Genomic DNA, 20,463 nt, shown 5'->3' with positions numbered 1-20,463 from the left:
TCCGGTTAACTACCAGTCACTACCTCTATCCGGTTAACTACCAGTCATTATATTCTTATTCAGTAAACCACAACTTATAACAACTGTATCCAGTAAACTACAATACATATTTGTATCCTGTGAACTACAAGTTACAGTAACACCTATTAATATATTTGTGTTTTTTATTTATCCTAGCTGTACTAATTTATATAAACAAATTATTGCCGAACTTTCTACTCGTAAAATCTATAAAGTTTTCAGAAAATTCAATAAAATGAGAATTATATTATTAAAAATTTATAAACAGAAAACAAAAATACTGAGTGCAATAAGTTGAGTTCAAAGTGTTCATATACTATTTAGGGTTATAATTGTTTTGAGTAAGTTTACATCGGTATAAAAAAAATAATAAAAAGTGATCACCGACTTCCACTTCAACACTGGTCATATTTTTGTTTTATTTGAAACAAGGAATTGTATAATGTTCTATATTAATTATGTTTCAGTTGTTTTAAAGTATTTCGGTAAGATGGCGTTGTTTCTTGTGTGTAGTAGAAGACGTTTTGTCAATGTGCAAATCGTATAACTAATAACTTCTTGATGAAAGTAATGTACGTTGTGTTGGTTTAGAAATTCTATTATATTTATTGTATCCATAAGAAGTTCCTAACAAGAATTAAACAAGTTAAGGAAGCAGAGAAAAAACGATAGAGCTTAGACTGAACGTAAGATCTACAGTAACAGTTATGCTTAACACGGGTATCTTCCTGCAACAAAGAATGTGGCCTCTCAAGAAGGTGGGTGAGTGTGGAAATGGCGGGAAGTTTGAACGTACTAGCTGTGCTCATCTTGTTTCAGTTAATGCATACAGAGTTCCAAGAACTATATCATCTCAGTTCATTCACAAATACTCGAACATACCAACCATACCAGATAGACTCCTACATATTACAATAATGTACTTTAATAAGAATTGGATGAATAACGAATTACTCTTCTAGACAGGTACCTCATACATGATGAAGCTAGTCCTAAATATCTCTCCCCAGTTAACTTATATTTTAAATATAAAAATAAATAAAAAAAAAATATATATATATATATATATAAATTTTAATAAATATATATATATATATATATATAAACAATAAAAAAAATGCCACCAACAAACTTGACATTCTGCTGATAGAATAAAATAATCACTATATATGAGCCACAATACATGGACATTGCTCTGAAAAGGATCAAAATAATATTCAGTTCTACAATTACAAATACCAATCCGTCAAGAACATTAGTACGAGGGAGGAGGAAGAAGTCATAAAGAACCTGACCCTCCAGGGTATGAACTTTTCTTACCCAAAACTGACAGACATTTGTGTCTTACACCAACAATGGCAGTTGGTAAGTTAGTAAATAATTATATTTATATAAAATATTGACAGCTATAATATTTTAATATATTTGTGAAATATCAGAAATATTATACTCATGTTTATTCTTTAAATAACGGTTCACTTTTATTGTATTTATTAGTTCAATTAGAATGCATAACCAATATATTTGTATTTAGTATATCTCTACCTATATTCTATGTATGTTTGCTAAAGCATACATGATTGTGTTTCGATAATCTATAAAGTTATCTACATTTGTGGATGTACAGACTGTTTTTGTTTTTTAAACATAGAGGTGTATTTAATATAGATGGTTGAGAAAGTTATACATAAGATCTAACTGTTAAAGTTAAAACTCACTATTAAAATCCTAGGAACTTTTCAAATATTTTTTCATTGGTTTTAATTATGCTGAGAAATTACGTTTACCTCACAGATTGGCCAATTCTACAACCTGATGACTTTCCACTTGATATTGAGCTGGGTTCGAGGGTGGAGGTCGTGTGTAGTTGTTCTTGTGTGGAAAAAGACTTGAGAATCTTTGTCACTAGACCACAGAGTCAACACTGTGAAGTTAAACGATTTTTCAGATTTTTTAATGATATTAAATTATAGTTTTTGAAGACATAGCCAACTACACTTGTACAGCCACTATTACAGCAGGATCTGATAGTGTTATAGCTGATCTGATCGTTAGAGGTAAAATTATCTAATGTTAATACTACACTACTAAACAATACTTACAGTTTTACAGTTGTGCTGATTGTTAGAGGTTATCCAATAAAACATACTGTAATTAAACAAGATACGACAGTAATGTTTCCTCGAGTAACATTTACTAATTCAAATTATTTTTGTAAGTGTCTTCCTCTGATTGCTAAATGACAAAGTGAATATCGCGTATCACGATAGTGGATCCTTATAGGATTCGCAAGGAACTCCACTTGCCTGCCTACAAATAGAAATTTGTTATATTGGCCCAAACCTTTTATAGAATACTAAGTAAGGTAATGTGAATATCATAGGCGTATTTAAAAGTCTATGTGTTTATTCTATATGTAACATAAGCAAAAAACATCATAATTCTAGTGTAAATAGTATTATCATTATCCCTTGAAACTAGCTTTCGTACACATATCTCATGTCCCTTTAAAAATTTAAGAAAGATGAAACAGGAACTTCCAGTCATTATGAAAATTAGGCGAGTGTAACATAGGGACACTTAATGCTTTGTACACTATACAATCAATGTCTATGGATCTAACCTCCATATTATATATGAAGTAAAAATCTGTACACATGCTATATTTTATTAGACAAATTTGTAGAATAATTACATTTAACAGGCAGAGAGGTTTATTTAAAGTGATTGTTAATATGTGTGTTTTATCTAAACATTTTCTAATAGTATTTTTTTCATTCTTAGTGTGGTGTGTCTTAGTCTAAGTATATCAGCCTATTTCTGTTCATTATATATAAATAATTTTTTACATTTGCTATGATCCTTATTTTAAGGTTTTTAGATTCCCATTTTATTACGTATCTTGTGTAGTTAATTAATCTACATCTACACAACTTACAACAATATTCTGGTTACTGATATAAATTTATGTTTATATCAATGTAACTAAAACGTTCATAAATTCTGTTTTCTCCTGAACAGCGCCACCTTTCTGGAAACAAATACTAGAGAAAACTGTCCAGGCTGTCTTGGATGCACGACGTTGATTGGTTATTTTGTCGGAGTTTATCCAGCTGCTAGATTCACCTGGAATCGGTTTTAAAATATAGTAGGTTTTATGACTAGTTACCAATATCGAAGAAGGAGGTTTCGATACATTACAGCCTTTTGTAAGGCCCCCTTAAAGTACATTAATTATTAGTTTATAACTTTTGTTTTACTTAAACTTATGTTCTGTGTTTGTGTAAGTCCAGCTTACAGTTCTCGAGCTAGTATGACCAAACCTGGTATGGGTCTTTACCTATACGGCATAGACCCGCTAAAGTGGAGATTAAAACCACTCCTAAAGGTCACCATGTGACACCCCTAGAGATCCCATTGTCGTCATGTGGAAACTGTTTTCAAACCCCCTCTCGCAAGTACACACGAGCTCTTGCCCTGTGCAATTGTCAGAACGGACTTGGTTTGGGGAAATTTTACAAACGTATAATTAACAAATGTTAATTAAATTGTTTAAAATTTTTTCGCATAACTTTGTTTCATTTTTCATCAACACTTCTGTAATAAAACTGTTTCGTTCAGACTCTGACTCCTGTTTCCAAAACCTTCAAGATGAAAGTGTTGGACAACGGAACACTGTAGATTAACGAAAGAAGACAGATTCAGGAACTTACCTGTGTCAGGCTGAAAACGGAGTGGGGTAGAAGTTGGAGAAAGCTGTCCGTCTGTCTGTTTACGGTAACACTTATTGTTTAGTAATTCTCTGACTATTCAAAGATTTTTAAGTCTGATAGAAATATCTTGTTTAAGTAACTTTTAAGTCTATCGTTATTTGATACTAGTAACAACTTTATTTAAATTATTAGAAATAATCTTAAAGTTTGAGATAACTGAGACAAAAATAACTCCAGATCTTTATATCATATCGAACATTTTTATCATCAATGTGCTGGTAGCAGATTATCCTTCATTACTAACAGAATACAGATTATCTCTTGTAGGGATGAATATTTATATCACCAAACTTTGTTTATTAGTTTGTTTAGAATTTTAATTAAATTATTAATACTTTATATGTAAGTTGTAAATTCATTGGGTATCGTGTTTAAATTTCTATATCCGGTTATGTTTAATAATTCCTGTTGCCGTTTCCCTCACTGTTGTTGTTTGTGCTGTGGTTTGTGTTTGGGCTTGTGTGAAGAAAAAACACAGTGGAAAGTAAGTAAATCATTCGTTACGTTAGCTTATGCTGTGGTAATGGTCGTTTCTTGTCAGGTACATAATTCTAGTCAGTTTATCGTGGGAAGGTTAGGTTATGAAGGAAAGTTTGATATTAAACTGATGTTTAACATTTTACACGTTTTTGTTCTTTTTGTTTCTGAAACACTTTTTATTGTATGGCATTCTTGCAATGTATTATTGTATTTTTACGTAATTAAACTTCCAACAGTAGAATATGATGACAGTTTAAGTTCTGAAAAGCCCTTACATTACACTAATCTATACAGAAAATAGAACCAACTACGTAGCTTACTGGACTAAGATCATCCTCCAATCATGCAGGGAACACATCAGCCACGTGATACCGAGGTCTTTGAAAGGGATACGATATTCCTTGGGATATTTCAAGTGAGAGAATATGGGGTAAAAGTAACCAAGAAAACTTGTTAGTTATTGGAAACAATGTCTTAGTAGTGTATAATGTACTAACCTCCTTGTTACGTCACTGCGCTCAGAAGTCGAGCACGTGCGTTGTTTGAGATGAAAAATCGAAAGGTGAAGAATAAAGACAGAGGAACGTGTGTAATTACGTGTTTTTACACTTTATCGAGACTCTCGAAAGAAATTGGAAGTTAACGTTAAAGTAGTTAACTCATATTTTGTTTGAAAAAGTGTAAATGGACAAGTTTCCATGATGAATTATTTTAACATGTTTAATTATACGTGTTCTGTCACATAATTTGAATCTTATAAAGAGCTGGTACTTTTTAATTTACATTTAAACGATGGACACTGCACGAAACTGAAACAGGTTAACCCTAATATCTAGAAGTCACGTGGTAATATTTAGTGACGTCACTTCCTTACCTGCGAGTCATTGACGTCAAGAATAATTAAGGGAATTTCATTATAACTTTCCTGCTTTTATTCATCTTTGGTGTATTTGTAATGTACATATTTACGTGTTATTTGTAATATGACTCATATCTGTACTCAATAAACAAGTAATCATAATTTCGAAACGATGGAACATGAATTATGATGAAACAAACCTATGAAAACATTAAAGACGATCCAGATTGCTAGCATGAGGTTGTGCTTGACATAATAACTGCTTTGCACGTAAGCTTCACGTGTTAACTGGAATATTATTTTGCAAAGAAAGTTTCGTGGACCTATTCCCCACCTCTCTGTACAACGTGTCTAATTTTTTTTTGTTATTGTTTTTTGAAAGCACGAGATATCCCACAACCAGGGCTTTATCACGAAGTATTCACTTCTCTGCGTAATAGTTTAAGAAAGTGACACACTAATGAACAGGCTTTAAATATGGAATTCTATGAGAACAGCATGCTTTGAACCCAGAAGAGGGTAACATGTTCATAACTGTAGAGGTGCTTACTTCAACCCCAGTTTCCCTACTAGTTTCTGTATGTCATTACGTGTTAAACGAGGGTTCCTACTAACTTCTCTGAGAACCTTCCTCTTGGTTCTCTCTGGAATTTTGGTGGGGCGTCCGGAACGAAGGAGGTTAGCAGTTGATCCTATAAGCTTAAACTTGGCAATTATGCTTTGAACAGTAGATTTTGGCACATTAAGTTGTGTAGCAATACCGGAAAGAAACACACAAGACTTGTATTTTACAGTAATTCAGTTTTTTAAATCACTAAACAGTTGTTTCCTGTTCGCCATGATGACCAAGCAGATAATGACGGAGACGGCACTAAATTGCTGAAAGAACATTTTTTGCTGACTAAATTCCAATAATTATGAACCCAGTGTCTAGTTATGGAATGGTATAATGTAGTTTATTTGCCAAACTAAACAAAATTTGAACAGGAATATCAGTTTTTTCACACGTTCTGAAATATACAAACACTTTCTGCTCCTCCTAGTTTTGGTTATTTGTTTATAAACAGTTTATCTGTCATTTAATTTACATAAAAATTTATGTAGATGTGTGTTAGTATAATATTTATAATATATGATACATCTATTAGCCTAATCATGATAGATTTTAAGTTAGGAGCAAAAAACTACTCAGGATGCAGGGGTACAAACACTTTCTGTCATAACTGTACATTCCAAATCGTGTGATAAACTGTGAAAAATGGAAACCCTATAGGTTTGACAAGTGAGTTATTAAACCCCCTCCTGAGAGCTTTTTATACTAACAGTGGGGCTTCGATACTTTCACTGGGCAGAGTAAAAATAAGTTGTATAAGAAATTACATATTCGCTTTTCAAGGAAACTTTTCACGCATTGTTTTAAAACGAACTTGTTTGATGTACAATTTGTCATTTTAAACTTTGAAATTTTCCGACATAAGAAATGAAAGTACAAAAAAATTATCAGGTCATCCCATAAGTAATGTCCTTTGTAACACTATGATTTAAAAGGAGAAAAAAAAAACTCAAACAACAACTTTAATCAATTATGTATTTTCCATCACTTTCAATAACAGTCTGCCAACATCTCGGGAGTTTCAGTACCATGCTTATAAAAATCAGGTGGTTTTAAATAAAAGGTACAAAGGCTATTTTTTAACTCGTTCATAGAAGTAAACTATTTTTCATTCAGATGCTGCTGCAAGCTTCTGAAAAGATGGTAATCTGAAGGAGCAAGATCAGGAGAATCAGGATAATGGGGAAGTTTCTCTCAGGCAAGCTTTTCAGTTTTTCTGGAAGTGATCCTAGTGGTGTGAGGACGTGCATTGTCATGTGGAAAACAACTTATTTCTGATTCACCAAAGCAGGTCTCTTTTCTTTTTTCTTTAGTGCAGTGTTTAATCGATCCAGTTGCAGCGGTAATTGTATCTCCCAGCGGTAATTGACTGGTTTGGCTGTAACAACTCAAAGTGTGTTACACCGCCTTTATCCCATCAAACACTAAGGAAGACTTTCCAAGGGTGAAGGTTCGCTTTTGGCTGTGATGTAGCTGGATCTCCTGCACCAGCCGCTGTTGGCGGTGCTTTACGGTTTAAAAGAGTACCCATTTCTCATATCCGGTCACTAGTTGGTTCGAAGCTTGAAGTTCTCCTCAGATGACAACTCACTTGGTACCCATTTTCCCAACTTTGAAACTCGACCAAGTTGTTGCAAATGTCGATGGACAGTGGAAAGCACTCAACTTGTTATCCGAGGATCGCGTTTTCAAATCCTGTCACACCAAGTATGCTCCCTCTTTCAACCGTAAGGACATTATAATGTTACGGTAAATCCCACTATTCGTTGGTGAAAGAACAGCCCAAGAGTTGGCGGTGGGTAGTGATGACTAGCTGCCTTCCTTCTAGTCTTACACTGCTAAATTAGGGACGGCTAGCGCAAATAGCCCTCGAGTACCTTTGCGCGGAATTCAAAACAAATCAAACCTGATATTAAAATCATTATTTTTTACTTGGACGGAAAACGTGAAGCCCCAAATTTAAAATTTAATTTGTCTGTATTGGAAAGAGGGTATTTAAAAAGCAACAACTGTTCAAGCCTTTCTTCGTGAAAGTAACGATTTAGTTCTTTGGTTTACGTTGTTGATGCCAACGTCACGTTACGGTGAGTAATATGTTTTATTGTAGCTTAAGATATTTTTCCTACTCTCTGCATAAGACGCCCTCTCTATATCTTTCTCCGTACCCCATGCTACGTGCTCAGTAATGTCTAATAGTAATAACTTTGTACACTATGGCAACATAATCTGTAAAAAGAAGGGGTTTTATTGATTTTAAACAAAGTCTCAGATTGTTTAAAATATTATATTCTTCCACAGACAAACAACGTTTTATAGTACACAATTAGAATATTTTTGTAACCAATCGGCAGTCGTAAAAGTCGTTCTTTATATTTCAGTAGAGTTTCACCTAATCTTCAGGAGTGTGAAAAACAGTTGCTATGTGCTGTACACCAGCCTCTGTGAATGTTAGTTTACAATTAAAAAAAAGAAGATAACGCCATCTACATACTTTGATTTTCTTAAGTACCATCGTTTAGTAACTCTTCAGCATTCTTGATTGATATTCTTTATTATGGATGAATATTTTACCATCTTTATTAACTTTAACATTTACAACTTCAGCCCTTAAGTGTGGATTCCTGTACGTGGTGAGATGACCTCCCAAGGAAGGTTCTCTTTCAGTTTACCTTCACTGCCAACAGATATCCTCGTTTTGACATTTACATAACCATATGCACCTGCCACCATCAAGGCAGGTTATCTAAATTGCAGGGTATGACTGTACATTCTAAACCCTCACCAATGTTTCCAATGTCAGAGGTTCGGCCACTCAAAGACGTCATGTCGTGGTTCCCTGACATGTGCTCGTTGTGGTGGCAAGGACCACGATACCTATGAGTGTGACACGGACCCACATTGTGTCAACTGCAATGGTTTTCACCCTTCCTACTTTCTTTCTTGCCCAAAATGGTTGGAGGAAAAAGAGGTGCAGCGTTTGAAAACGACTCATAACATTAGTTATCCTGAGGCTCGGAAACTATTGTCTGCCACTTCATCTCGGACATATGCTGCTGCACTTCATTCCACAACTACAGTGGGAGTGCAGACAGATCTCTCTGTGTCTTCAAAAGAATCGTTTTCAAAACAAATGAAAAGCCTTTTGACCTCCATGGTTAAAAAGGTTGATGAATCAACTTCTACACCTATCTCTGTTCCTCCCATACCTTCCAACAAACCCCAAGATCCACATCCTTTGGTTTCAAATACAGGCATTGCTTCAGATACATCTTTTTCTCTCACCCCAAGATGCAAAACAATCATTCGTTCGCGTCCTCAGTCACTATTATAGACCTGCCCAATCAACCCAGGGCATTAATCGACCTCCTCCGATTAATGACAGTAAGGAAAAAAGACGTGGTCGTAAACAGAATGGTTCTCCAGCCACTTCATCTACCCGTTATTAAGAATGGCCACCTTGATACAATGGAACTGTCGAGGTTTACGTTCTAATCTGGATGATAACAAAACACTGATGCTTCTTACCATCCTGTATGTCTTTCCTTATAAGAAACATTTCTGAAATCTCCCAATACAGTCACCTTTCGGCAGTTTTCTCTGTACAGAAATGACAGGCTGTGCGATGGACAAGTACATGGAGGGGTGGCACTGTTGGTTGATCAACATGTGCCTACCCTGTCTTTGTCACTCAACACACCCTTGGAGGCCGTAGTCGTCCGTGTTTCCTTGGTCATACCATCACTGTTTGTTCTCTCTACCTGTTCCCTGGAGAGACATCTGATCAATCAGACCTTGATGCTCTTATTGAATAGTTGCTGTCTCCCTTTCTAATCCTGGGGGACTTAATGGACATCATCCCCTCTGGGGAAGTGCTGTTATTGATAGGAGGGGTTGCTCTGGAGAGCGTATGCTCTCTGATCAAAATCTTTCTCTTTTCAATACTGGTTCTTCCACTTATTTTCACGCACATAGTCAGTCCTTTACTGCTATTGATCTCTCGGTTTGCTTCCCTTCATTATTCTCCTATTTTTCATGGAGGGATGACAATAATCCACTAGACTGGAAGCTGGATCAGACAGACTGGTCCACTTTCACTCCTCTCGCAGAACTTGATCCTGCCATCGTCAGTCAGCCATCAATAGACGACTTTGTGGCAGCAGTAACTGACTGTATTATACAAGCAGCTGCTTAGTGTGTTCCTAAAACCTTGACATGTTTTCCACGATATCCTCGTCCGTGGTGGAATCCTGCCTGCCACATGGCACAGAAGGCTCAAAAACGGGCCTGGAATACTTTCCGTAGATATCCCACATTTTCGAACTGCATTGCTTTTCAACGGGCCCTGCACACGATAGATGGGTAAGACGTCAAAGCCAGAATGAATCTTGGATTAAGTTCAAAACTAGCATATCTTCTACCACCAGTTCCAAGGTCATATGGGACAGGATTCGAAAGGTCAGTGGGCACTACAATTCTGATCCCCTTTCGATCTTGCTCTCTGATAGCCTAGAAGAACCTGATACCCAAAGCATTGCCGGGTATCTAGCACTTCTGCTTGTTCCTCCACCTTCTTGGCCATCAAGACTCGGGCAGAGTGTTCACCTCTTTCCTTTTGAACTGACTGTCTCTTTGACTATAATTGTCTCTTTACACTGGCGGAACTAAAAATGGCCCTTCATCAATCTGGCAGTACATCTGTTGGACCTGATAATATACACTGTGACATGCTGCGCTATCTCTCCTGCTTCTCTTGATATTCTTCTAATTGTTTTTAACCAGATCTGGCAGGAGAATGTTTTTCCTAATGCCTGGGAAAGATCCCAAGACTCCTTCAAACTACCGTCCAATTACTTTGACGAGCTGTCTCCGTAAGACCTTAGAAAGGATGGTTAATACTCGTCCTGTTTGGTTCCTCGAATCAAACAACCTCCTCTTGCCCACCCAATATGGTTTCCGACGACAGTACTCCACCATGGACCACCTGATTCGACTTGAAACGTCAGTCAGAGAAGCTTTTCTCAAACGACAACATCTTGTATCAATATTCTTTGACATTGAGAAGGATTATGATACAATATGAAGTTATGGCATTTTACAAGACCTCTGTATAAATGGGTTATGTGGCCATTTGCCCATTTTTATTTTATAAAATTTAATGAACAGGAAATTCCAAGTTCGCACGGGCTCGACACTTTTCCGTTCTTTTCTATAGGAACTTGGAGTTCCTCAAGCCTGTGTTTTGAGTGTCACACTTTTTAGTATAAAGTTTAATGCCATCACTGAACAACTCCCTCTCACTGTTGCAAATGGGCTTTATGTCGACGACTTTTAGATCTCATGTCAGTCATCAAACATGATGTATATTGAGTGGCAGCTACAGACTGCGTCAATCGTTTACTGAAGTGGACCACAGCAAATGGCTTTAACTTCTCTCTGTCTGCATGCACTTTTGCGACAAATGGGGTATTGACCCTAATCCTGAACTCCATATCAGTGAAAGAGTACTGCCTGTGGTCCCTGAGACAAAGTTCTTCGGATTTATCTCTGACCTTAAGCTGACCTTTATACCACACATCAAGCAGCTACAGGTCAAGTGTACAAGAGCATTGAATATCCTCCATGTCCTCTCTTCCACCACTTGGGGAGCAAATCCATGTTCTATGCTAAAGATATATTCTGCTCTTATTCGATCAAAACTCAACTATGGATCACTGGTCTATGATTCTGCTAGGACCTCGGCCTTAAAGATGCTGGACCCCATTCATCATTTAAGGACTTCGGCTTTGCACTGGGGATTTCTGCACTTCTCCAGTTCAGAATTTATACTTTGAGTCTCATGAACCTTTTTTGCACCTCTGCCATTTGCAACTGTCTTTACTATATGCTTCGAAACTTCATTCCTTACCAGAGCATCCCACCTGGGGTTGTTTTCCTTCCTTGGTGAGCCATACTTTTTCGGAACAGACGATCTGCCATTCTTCCTTCGTATCCAGATGCAGTTGCATGAATTGGGTTTGTCCTTGGATAACATTGCTGTATCCACAGATCAGCCCATCCCACCATGGCTTTTTACAGCCACCAAATTTGACCTATCTTTTAATCATCTGAGAAAAGCAGGCACTCCTGATTTAAAATATTGTCTGTTATTTGCTGAATATCTTTCGAACCATCCTTCCATTCCTATATATACAGATGGTGCATTTGATTGTGTGGGCTCTGCCATGTTTTGTTGTGGTTCGGTGATTGCGTGCAGAATCCTCTCTACAGCTTCTGTGTTCACTGCTGAACTGTATACCATTTCTCTTGGCCTGGATCATATTGCAGCTAAGCAGTACTCAAACTGCACTATTTATATTGACTCGCTTAGTTCTCTACTGGCCTTGGAATCCCTTCACGTTAGTTCATACCCTGTTCTCGCTAATATTCAAAACCGACTGACGCATATTCTTTAACATCTACTTCTATCCAGTTTTTCTGAATACCGGACCACGTTGGTATTAGTAGGAACGAGCTCGCTGCCACCGCAGCTAAGTCTATGTGCTCTGGCACTATCACCGTTGTGCCTGTCCCATACATGGACCTATGGACCTGTATTCAAGGCTTGGCTCCATGCCAGCTGGCAGTCAACTTGGAGTGAGCAACGTGAAAATAAGCTTTTCCAAATAAAACCCTATATTGCACTTTGGCCGTCTTGCTTCACAAGGATCAGAAAGAGGAAGTTATTCTTACTAGACTTCACATTGGTCACAGTTTTTTAACTCATCGTTTTTTTTTATCTGGAACTGATGCACTAGTGTGTAGTCTGTGTAACACTCAGATCACAATGAGCCACATTTTACTTTCTTATCATCGTTACAACTCTCGACGGCACCATTTTAAACATCTCCTGTCCCAAGGTTTGTTCATAACATTAGACAGTGTTATTGGTGATGGTGATACTTGTCTACCTTGGAAATGTTTTTAGTATTTTAAAGGCCATTAATTTTTTTTAATTTATACAATAGACCTTTTTTTAATGTGATTCCCTTTTAAGAATCAAAGTGCATCTAGTTCGAGCCCCTCAGTGGCTCAGCGGTATGTCTGCGGAGTTACAACGGTGAAAACCGGGTTTCGATACCCGTGATGGGCAGAGCACAGATAGCCCAATGTGTAGCTTTGTGTTTAATTCAAAACAACAACCATCTAGTTCGATTTGAAATTAGAAAATGGCCGTAACATCAAATAACTCGAAAGCGGAACTGGAAAGGCCAACTTCAGGTGACTAACGCTGCTATTTGAACTACCCGTTTGTCATCCTGGCGAATTATTATTAAGATTTTTCCACAAATCTTTTAAAACTTTTATTACCTTACTTTTTGAAAATGGCCATAACGTCAAATAATTCGGAACCAACACTGGAAAGACCAACTTCAGGTGATTGACGGTGGTTTTTATACTTACCTGTTAGTCTTCCTGGTGATAATTACAGTTATGCTACAGAAAGTCCTTTAATCCTTGTATTACTTTTGTTGTTTTTTACCACTGTAGACTACATGTAAACATTGGTTTTATGCTATTTATGTTTTTTAACGTTGTTTTGTTTTACCTTAATTTCCTTTTATGAATTTTACTAAATTCACTTTAATTTTAACTTTTTACCTGATGTTTGGCACAGATAGCCAATCTGCTTTGTGCAATAAAACACCAAGTCAACCAGCCAATCAACATCTTCAATTTATTTACCAACCATAAGATTGGCATTAAAATTCTTATATTAGACTCGTTCTTCTGTTGTGTAGCTAAACTTTAAGGTGTGATAAAAAAAATATTAACACTATTAAACATATCAGTTTGTTAAACAAGAATGTGAAGTGAATGTAAATTATACTGATATGTTTTAATATATTATATCACTATTCACGGAAGTGACTATTCATACAGCTATCCTTTTGAAGACAAATGTAAACAATGTACCAGTTTTTGATATTTTAGGCGATAAAAGTGATAAAACTCGTGTTGAAAACTCATATTTTCAATTTAGTAAAAGGATCTATAAATAGACTAAAGGTCTAGCTTCGGATACTCTTATTATCTCTTTTCTTATGTGATCTTTTTATGGAAAAGTTTTGGACTTGTGATTTACGAAACTCCACACTCTACTCAGAAATGCAGATTAGGTATGTCGCAGTGTAGTGGCGTAGTAAAGAAAACTTGCTAAGCAGCTAAGAGTTCGCTAATTTTTTGAAAACAACATATTACCGTGTTTGGACATACTTGTTAATAAAAGAATAAATTTGATCTATCTTTTCTGTTATCACCAAGAATCATGTCATCCAACGTATAAAAGATGCCAGCTTTTTTTCTTATGTTTACAGGTCTTTAAAAGTATGTTCTAATTTAGCAGTTTTAAAACAACAACTGTTACTTATTAAACATTTAACATTAAGTAGAAGTTCTCACCTCATATTGTTGACAGAGCTATGAGTAAACAAAATAAATGTTGAACACAAACTAAACTTAAAATCATCATTTGATAAAATGGATAAAAAATGGTTTTTATTCCAGGTTTATCATGTACTTTCTTTAAAAGTTCAAAAGACAAAACAAAAATATTATAGCTATTAACAGACCACTGAAAATTAAATCAAATATTAAATAAAACTAAAAGGTGAAATAAATTTGAAGGAAGAAACAGGTGTATACAAGTTCAATGTGAATATGTTCGTGCATAAATTGGTTAAACAGGAAGAAACTTAAAATTTAAAATTAATAAAAGAAAGATAAATGTTAAAAACAAAAGTGAAAAACTGCGTTAGCTGAATACGTAAATTATACTGGACATATCCAGTGGGAAAAATAAGTTATTTTGGTTCAACCAAATAACATGGCTTCTAGGAATATTAGAGAACCCAATGAATAATGAAACACAGAATAAACAACTTAATGAAGGGTTAGAAAATCAGAAATTGTGTAGACAACGTGATCTTTTTTAAATTGTAAATTAACAGTCACATGACCATGGATTTTGTACTCGTAGAGCACACGGTAACTGTTTTTCCCACTCCTGAAAATAACTTGATATTGAAACATGTAGAGTAACTTTTTGAACTGTTGATTGAAGATCTTAATTTTATATTATAAAACGTTATTAATTTATGGATTTTAATATTTTAAATGCGTACACAAGTCCCCTGAATTTTTGTCATTTAATATTATGTTTACGATAATTTTCAGTTGGTTACACCGTCGGTTGACAAGGTAATTTCTATCTGTACCGAAGATTTTGATCAATTTCTTTATTGATATACAAAGTGATTGTTGCAGGTTTTGTGCTATAAACTTTATCTTTGACGTATCCCGTAAAAAAAAAAAAGAAAAAAAAGTCTAGAGGTTGTGAGGTCTGGTGAACGTGGGGAAAATTCAGTGCTACTTCTTCGCCCAATGCATTTGTTCGGCAAATTTTCATAAAGATAGGCCCTCACGTTACAATGGTAGTGGAGAGGTGCTCCAAATTGCTCTCGAATACATGGCATGACAAATTCTTGCAAAAAGTTCAGATAAACGAGACCGGTAACTGTGTTTTCGAAAAAGAATGGTCTAATTGACCCCGACGCTGATAATCCACACCACACTGTACCACTGGTAAGTTTATGCGATGTTCAACTGTAGCGCGCGGGATTGAGGTGCCCACTAGGTGCAATTGTGGCGATTAAATGAGCCATTTAAGTTAAATGTAGTTTCATTGCTCCAGACAATCTTGTTTGGAAAATGTGCATTTTCTACAGATTTTTCCAGGTACCACTCACAAAATTCAACTCTCCAGTCAGGATCATCTTCATTGAGGGCGTAAACTAATGCTGGAATAAAACTTTTACTATGAACACGCTTCAATTTGCGATGGACGCTCGATTTTGGGATTCCTATCTCACGGGCTGTTTGCCAAACATGTTTTCTTAGAGATCAGTGGAGACTTTCTAACAGCCCTTCTTCTCGTATGTGACAGGTGGACGACAGTTTTTCAGCGCCCTTCATGGACGTTTTGAACAGTTCCATTTGTTTTAAACATCTCTGATGCTAGTAATGGTATGTCGCGTTGGTGGATCTGTTTGAAACTCCCTCTTAAACCGTCTTTACACTTCAGCTACGTTCTCACATTTCCAGTAGCACTTTAAGATAAATTTCCTTTTCTCAAAGCTCAGTCTTGCTTCTGCCATTACTTCAAATCAGTTGCACCTGTAAAAAAAAAAGAACGTTTGAGTGAGTTATAATGACTCAGAGTGTGTATACATGTTTTTGGAACACTGTATATTATAAGTTCACGCGTTTATATATTCGTGGTGGGCAGAGCGCAGATAGTCCATTGTGTTGCTTTGTATTTTGTATTCCAATCAAACAAACAAACAAGTGCATATACATATTAAAGAAAGTATCCGTCTTTGTTCTGGTTCTTAGGACGATTTATTCTAAGTGTGTGCATTATGAAATCATTTTATCATAAAAGTATAACTTGTATACTTATGTTTCCCCTCTATGGAATGACACCTGTTTATAAAAATAACCTTCCCTGTGAATAGTCGTCACATCTTAAACTTAACTACTAACCAACAAACCTCTAATTAACGGAGCCTCTAAATTAGAAAACAACAAATATATTTTCAATTTTATAGTTTATACATTTCGTTTTCTACTTAGAACATACAGATTAAACAACAATATTAGGTTATACCCGATATAACATGATATAAACGCCATTGTTTAAACCCATGGTCACCAAAACGCACTAGCTTTTCTATGTGGTATTTTTCTAACTTGCCTCATTAAAAAAAATTGCACACACACAGAGAGATAAGATTAATAATACCCAGGTGCGCACCCTCCAGGATCCATACTATTCTGAACCACATTGTAAAGTACAGTCGTGCCCAACTTCAAACCAGTGTTGTAATTGACAATCTATACTATGTTCTTAACTACTTTTTTAAAGTAGTCTAACCCAACTTTAAACTAATGTAATTCAAGATCTATACTATATTCTAAACTACCTTGTCAAGTACAAACTTACTACTTATTTAATATGTTTATCTGAAAAATACTGTTTCAACATATATTCTTCAAAATTTTGTTTCATAGTTTTTACTATTTTAATACAATCATCTAGAGACCTAGGCAGAACTGTTTCATCAAGTGTTCTAAAAATATTTCATAGTTTCTACTACTTTAATACAATCACCTAGAAATCAGATGTTGTGGAAGCAATAAATTTAGGTGTGTTTAACAGAAAGCATAACTACATGAATGATAAGGGTTGGATTTAAGATTTTAATTTAATTAATTTATTCAGTAGTTTAATTTAAAGTGTAGAAGAGTCTAGATGGATCAATAGGTTTCTTGTCCCTAAACAATATGTTGTATTACAATAAATATTCTAAAACTGGGTTTCAATATTCGTTGTGGACAGAGCACAGATTTTCCATTGATTTATGTTTAACAACAAACAACCTGTAAACTTAATGCAGTATCTGTACAGCAGTGTATGTTAGGACAAGGAACTGGCCTAATTTGATTGATAGGATGCTCCACTCTTTTCATGAACTCGAATCACATACGGACATTGTCAATCACGCTATTCTTTGGTTAAAGGGTATTCGAAGAGTTGACGGTTGTTGGTATTGACTAGCTGCCTTACCTCTAGTCTGTCACTACTAAATTAGGGACGCTAGCACAGATAACCATGATGTAGTCTCGCACGAGACTGAACAAAAATAAACAAACGATAGGAAAATAGAAAAGTAGGAGAAAACCCAGATCCATCAACTTGTTTGCCAAATATTTCTTTAAAATTTGAACAAAACATTTTTTCAATACAAAAATATATTTACCTAGATTTGGCTAAATATAACTATGTAATGTAGATTATTAAGTTTGAGGTTCTACTCTTTTGTTACGTCCAGTTGTGACCATTTAGATTGTGTATGAGGATACCATTGCCGGTAAAAAGTTGTAAAAATATATTTATAAATATTTTAGTATCATGTTTGTTTGAGATTCAGCTCAAAGCTACACAATGGACTTTCTGTTTCGAAACCCAGTTTATAGCGTTTCATGTCCTTAGACTTTCCACTGTGTTAAATGGGGGAAGGGGTACTGTAAAATACTATCTTTGTAAGACTAAAATTAATTTCGAAGAAATTATACAGTTTTGTTTTAAGGATTACATGTAAAGGAATCATAGTGTTCTTGTAACTGGATAGAAAAATAGTATTCCATGCCATTTAAATTAAATAAAAAAATTCCATGTTAAAAATTTTAAAAAAATCATAGTTCTGAAATCAAATATTGTAAGTATTGTTAAACAGTTCATTATTTTTAATACACTGATGGTTACCCATCAGTTACGGACTTACAGTGCTAAAATCAGGAGTACACAAGCAGAGATAGTCTATTATAAGACTATAGTTAAAACTTATACTGTTTGTATAGAAATATACGTTTCGTTTTATGAATACTCCAAAATCTCGGAAGTTATGGTTATTATTAGCAAAGGCGTTGACAGTGTCTTTCTGGAGATGTGGATAATGTCTCATCAGGTTTTGGAAAAAAGGATGATGTTTCACCCAAATATTTTTTTATATAGTCTACCTTTTTATTTATTTTTGCTACTTTTTGAAGATATCTTGAAAGTTTGTTAGTTTGCAAAGTGAGAATCTAATTATATATGTAATTTAGTGATTATAGCTTGTATTTTTCAGATGCAAATTACACATTGTTGCAAATAATTGTTCTGTGCTGTATAAAGTTGGCGTCTCGTTAGAAAGAAATGGTTCTATTTCAATAAAACAATTGTCAAACACAGTTTTGAGTTGAATACAAGGGACTAGACATTTTTTTAATTATTGTAAAATACAAAAGACACATATGAACAAAAAATATTTTTTTCTGAACACCAAACTAAAATATGACGATTCAATTCATGTAAAGAAAAACTTAGAGCAATTATCCACAAACTGAAGCATTGTTTAAAAAACTTCTCGAATATTTATAAAAAATAGAGATATTCTGGTGGTTAACTTTATTTGATTATCGCATTCAAGTCTTATAGTTGTAATTGTTCACAAAGTATACATTTTATGCTTTATCAGACTAACGCCAAATTTTTGCAACAAAGTACCAAATTTTTTGCAAAACTGTATTTATGAATAGGAATACACCATCAAAATTTAGTTTGTTTTAACACGAGAGTCACTAATCATGAAGGTGAGACATTGTCCTGGATCCATCTTTCTGCTCTCATTACATCGATATGTTATAAATTCTTAGGTAATTTTTTATGGTGAATTTAAAAGAAACGATTATGATGCATCATATTTCCTATATTTTTGTACATACAAACTCAAGAGTCAACTTTACAACAACTATTTGTAATCCTTCTGAAATATATTTTTTTACTTTTATAATATATTTCGATATGCTATGGTCGATAATATTAGATGGCGCCACGTATTGTACTGTTCTTGCAGATATCGTGTGTAATCTATTCTTTGATATAGTACCATTCAAATAACGCTTACATTTTGAATATTTCACGATTTACACGTTAATATAGACATTAATTCAAGTTTAATTGTGATAGAATAGAGGGGAATATAAAAACAGCGGCACGGAATATTTTGCAAGTGGAACGTTTCAATTTAACTAACGAAGACAACTAGCTCATGGAGATCTGTGGCTGACGAAAGATGAAAGGCACATCGATAATACTGGTGGTTGTTTCCATTCTGCAATCTACTTTTAGTATTGGTGAGTTTTATTCTTTAAACTTTACATATATAATTTTATTAAAGAATTTAATAATTCCTATTAAATATTGACGGAATAATACGTGTGTGCGTTGTGTTTTTGGGAAATATTTATTAAGATTTCTAATGTTTCCTTATTTACAAATAATAAATATTAGTATTATTTCAGTATTCAAATTTCAGTTTGTTAATGTTTGGACTTTAGGAATATGTTTTATTACTTTATTGTTTGAGTAATTTATTGTTTTTACTTTTTTTTAAAATAGAAGACTATTATGAATGTATTTTTACCTTTATGCTTAGAAAATCGTTTTTGACTAATATTTGATCGAAGATTTATTCAGTAAAAAGATGGAGTTACATTATCTAATATATATATATATATATATAATTTTTTAAGTATAACTTATACCTCTAACTGTCAGATACGACCACGTACGACGTTTAAAGTACAACTTGCATACACATTCAGTCAAATTATTTTTTACGTATTTTACTGTATTTTAGACCCTCCACAACTCCAGCCATTTGAGTTTCCTAATGACCTAGAAATGGGCTCAAAAGTCGTAGCTGTTTGCATTCTTCGGGAGGGAGATCCACCAGTTACCATAGTTTGGAAAAAAGATGGACAACAGTTGTCTCATGGTGGTAGATTAACCATTGAACAAGTAAACATTGACATCAGTAATTTAAAGATTAGCATCATTTCTCCAGAAGATGTGGGTAATTACACGTGCACAGCCACCAATTCTGCTGGTTCTGATAGTTTTACAGCTGCTCTGGTTGTTAGAGGTAAGAATTACAAACTGTTTTGCATCCGATTGTTTTACAATTAGTTAGAAATAAGAACCACGTCCTTGGGAGTGAGTGGTGACAATTAATCTAACAGGTAATCCCATTATGTGTGAAGAAGATTATTTGCTAATGATACCACAATGTAAT

General features: G+C 34.8%; 1 protein-coding gene across 5 annotated transcripts in view; it reads left to right on the top strand.

Annotated features, from left to right (window-relative positions):
* The first annotated feature begins 146 nt into the window (after nucleotides 1-146).
* The window catches only part of LOC143253520 (cell adhesion molecule Dscam1-like), a 42,971-nt gene continuing 22,654 nt past the window's right edge, over nucleotides 147-20,463 (top strand). For 2 of the 5 annotated variants that reach the window (XM_076507537.1, XM_076507533.1), the window contains exons 1-6: nucleotides 147-2,078; nucleotides 3,043-3,169; nucleotides 3,643-3,798; nucleotides 4,569-4,689; nucleotides 19,356-19,522; nucleotides 20,029-20,313. In XM_076507537.1, coding sequence (XP_076363652.1) covers nucleotides 19,462-19,522; nucleotides 20,029-20,313 — 346 coding nt within the window. In that variant the 5' untranslated portion in view covers nucleotides 147-2,078; nucleotides 3,043-3,169; nucleotides 3,643-3,798; nucleotides 4,569-4,689; nucleotides 19,356-19,461. The remainder of the gene's footprint in view (nucleotides 2,079-3,042; nucleotides 3,170-3,642; nucleotides 3,799-4,568; nucleotides 4,690-19,355; nucleotides 19,523-20,028; nucleotides 20,314-20,463) is intronic. The other 3 variants (XM_076507535.1, XM_076507534.1, XM_076507536.1) reach the window with 3 other exon arrangements.

This window comes from Tachypleus tridentatus, chromosome 6, assembly GCF_004210375.1.
Source record: "Tachypleus tridentatus isolate NWPU-2018 chromosome 6, ASM421037v1, whole genome shotgun sequence".
Classification (NCBI taxonomy): domain Eukaryota; kingdom Metazoa; phylum Arthropoda; class Merostomata; order Xiphosura; family Limulidae; genus Tachypleus; species Tachypleus tridentatus.
Note: the sequence above shows the minus strand (reverse complement) of the source record. Positions and strands in the feature narration are given on the sequence as shown.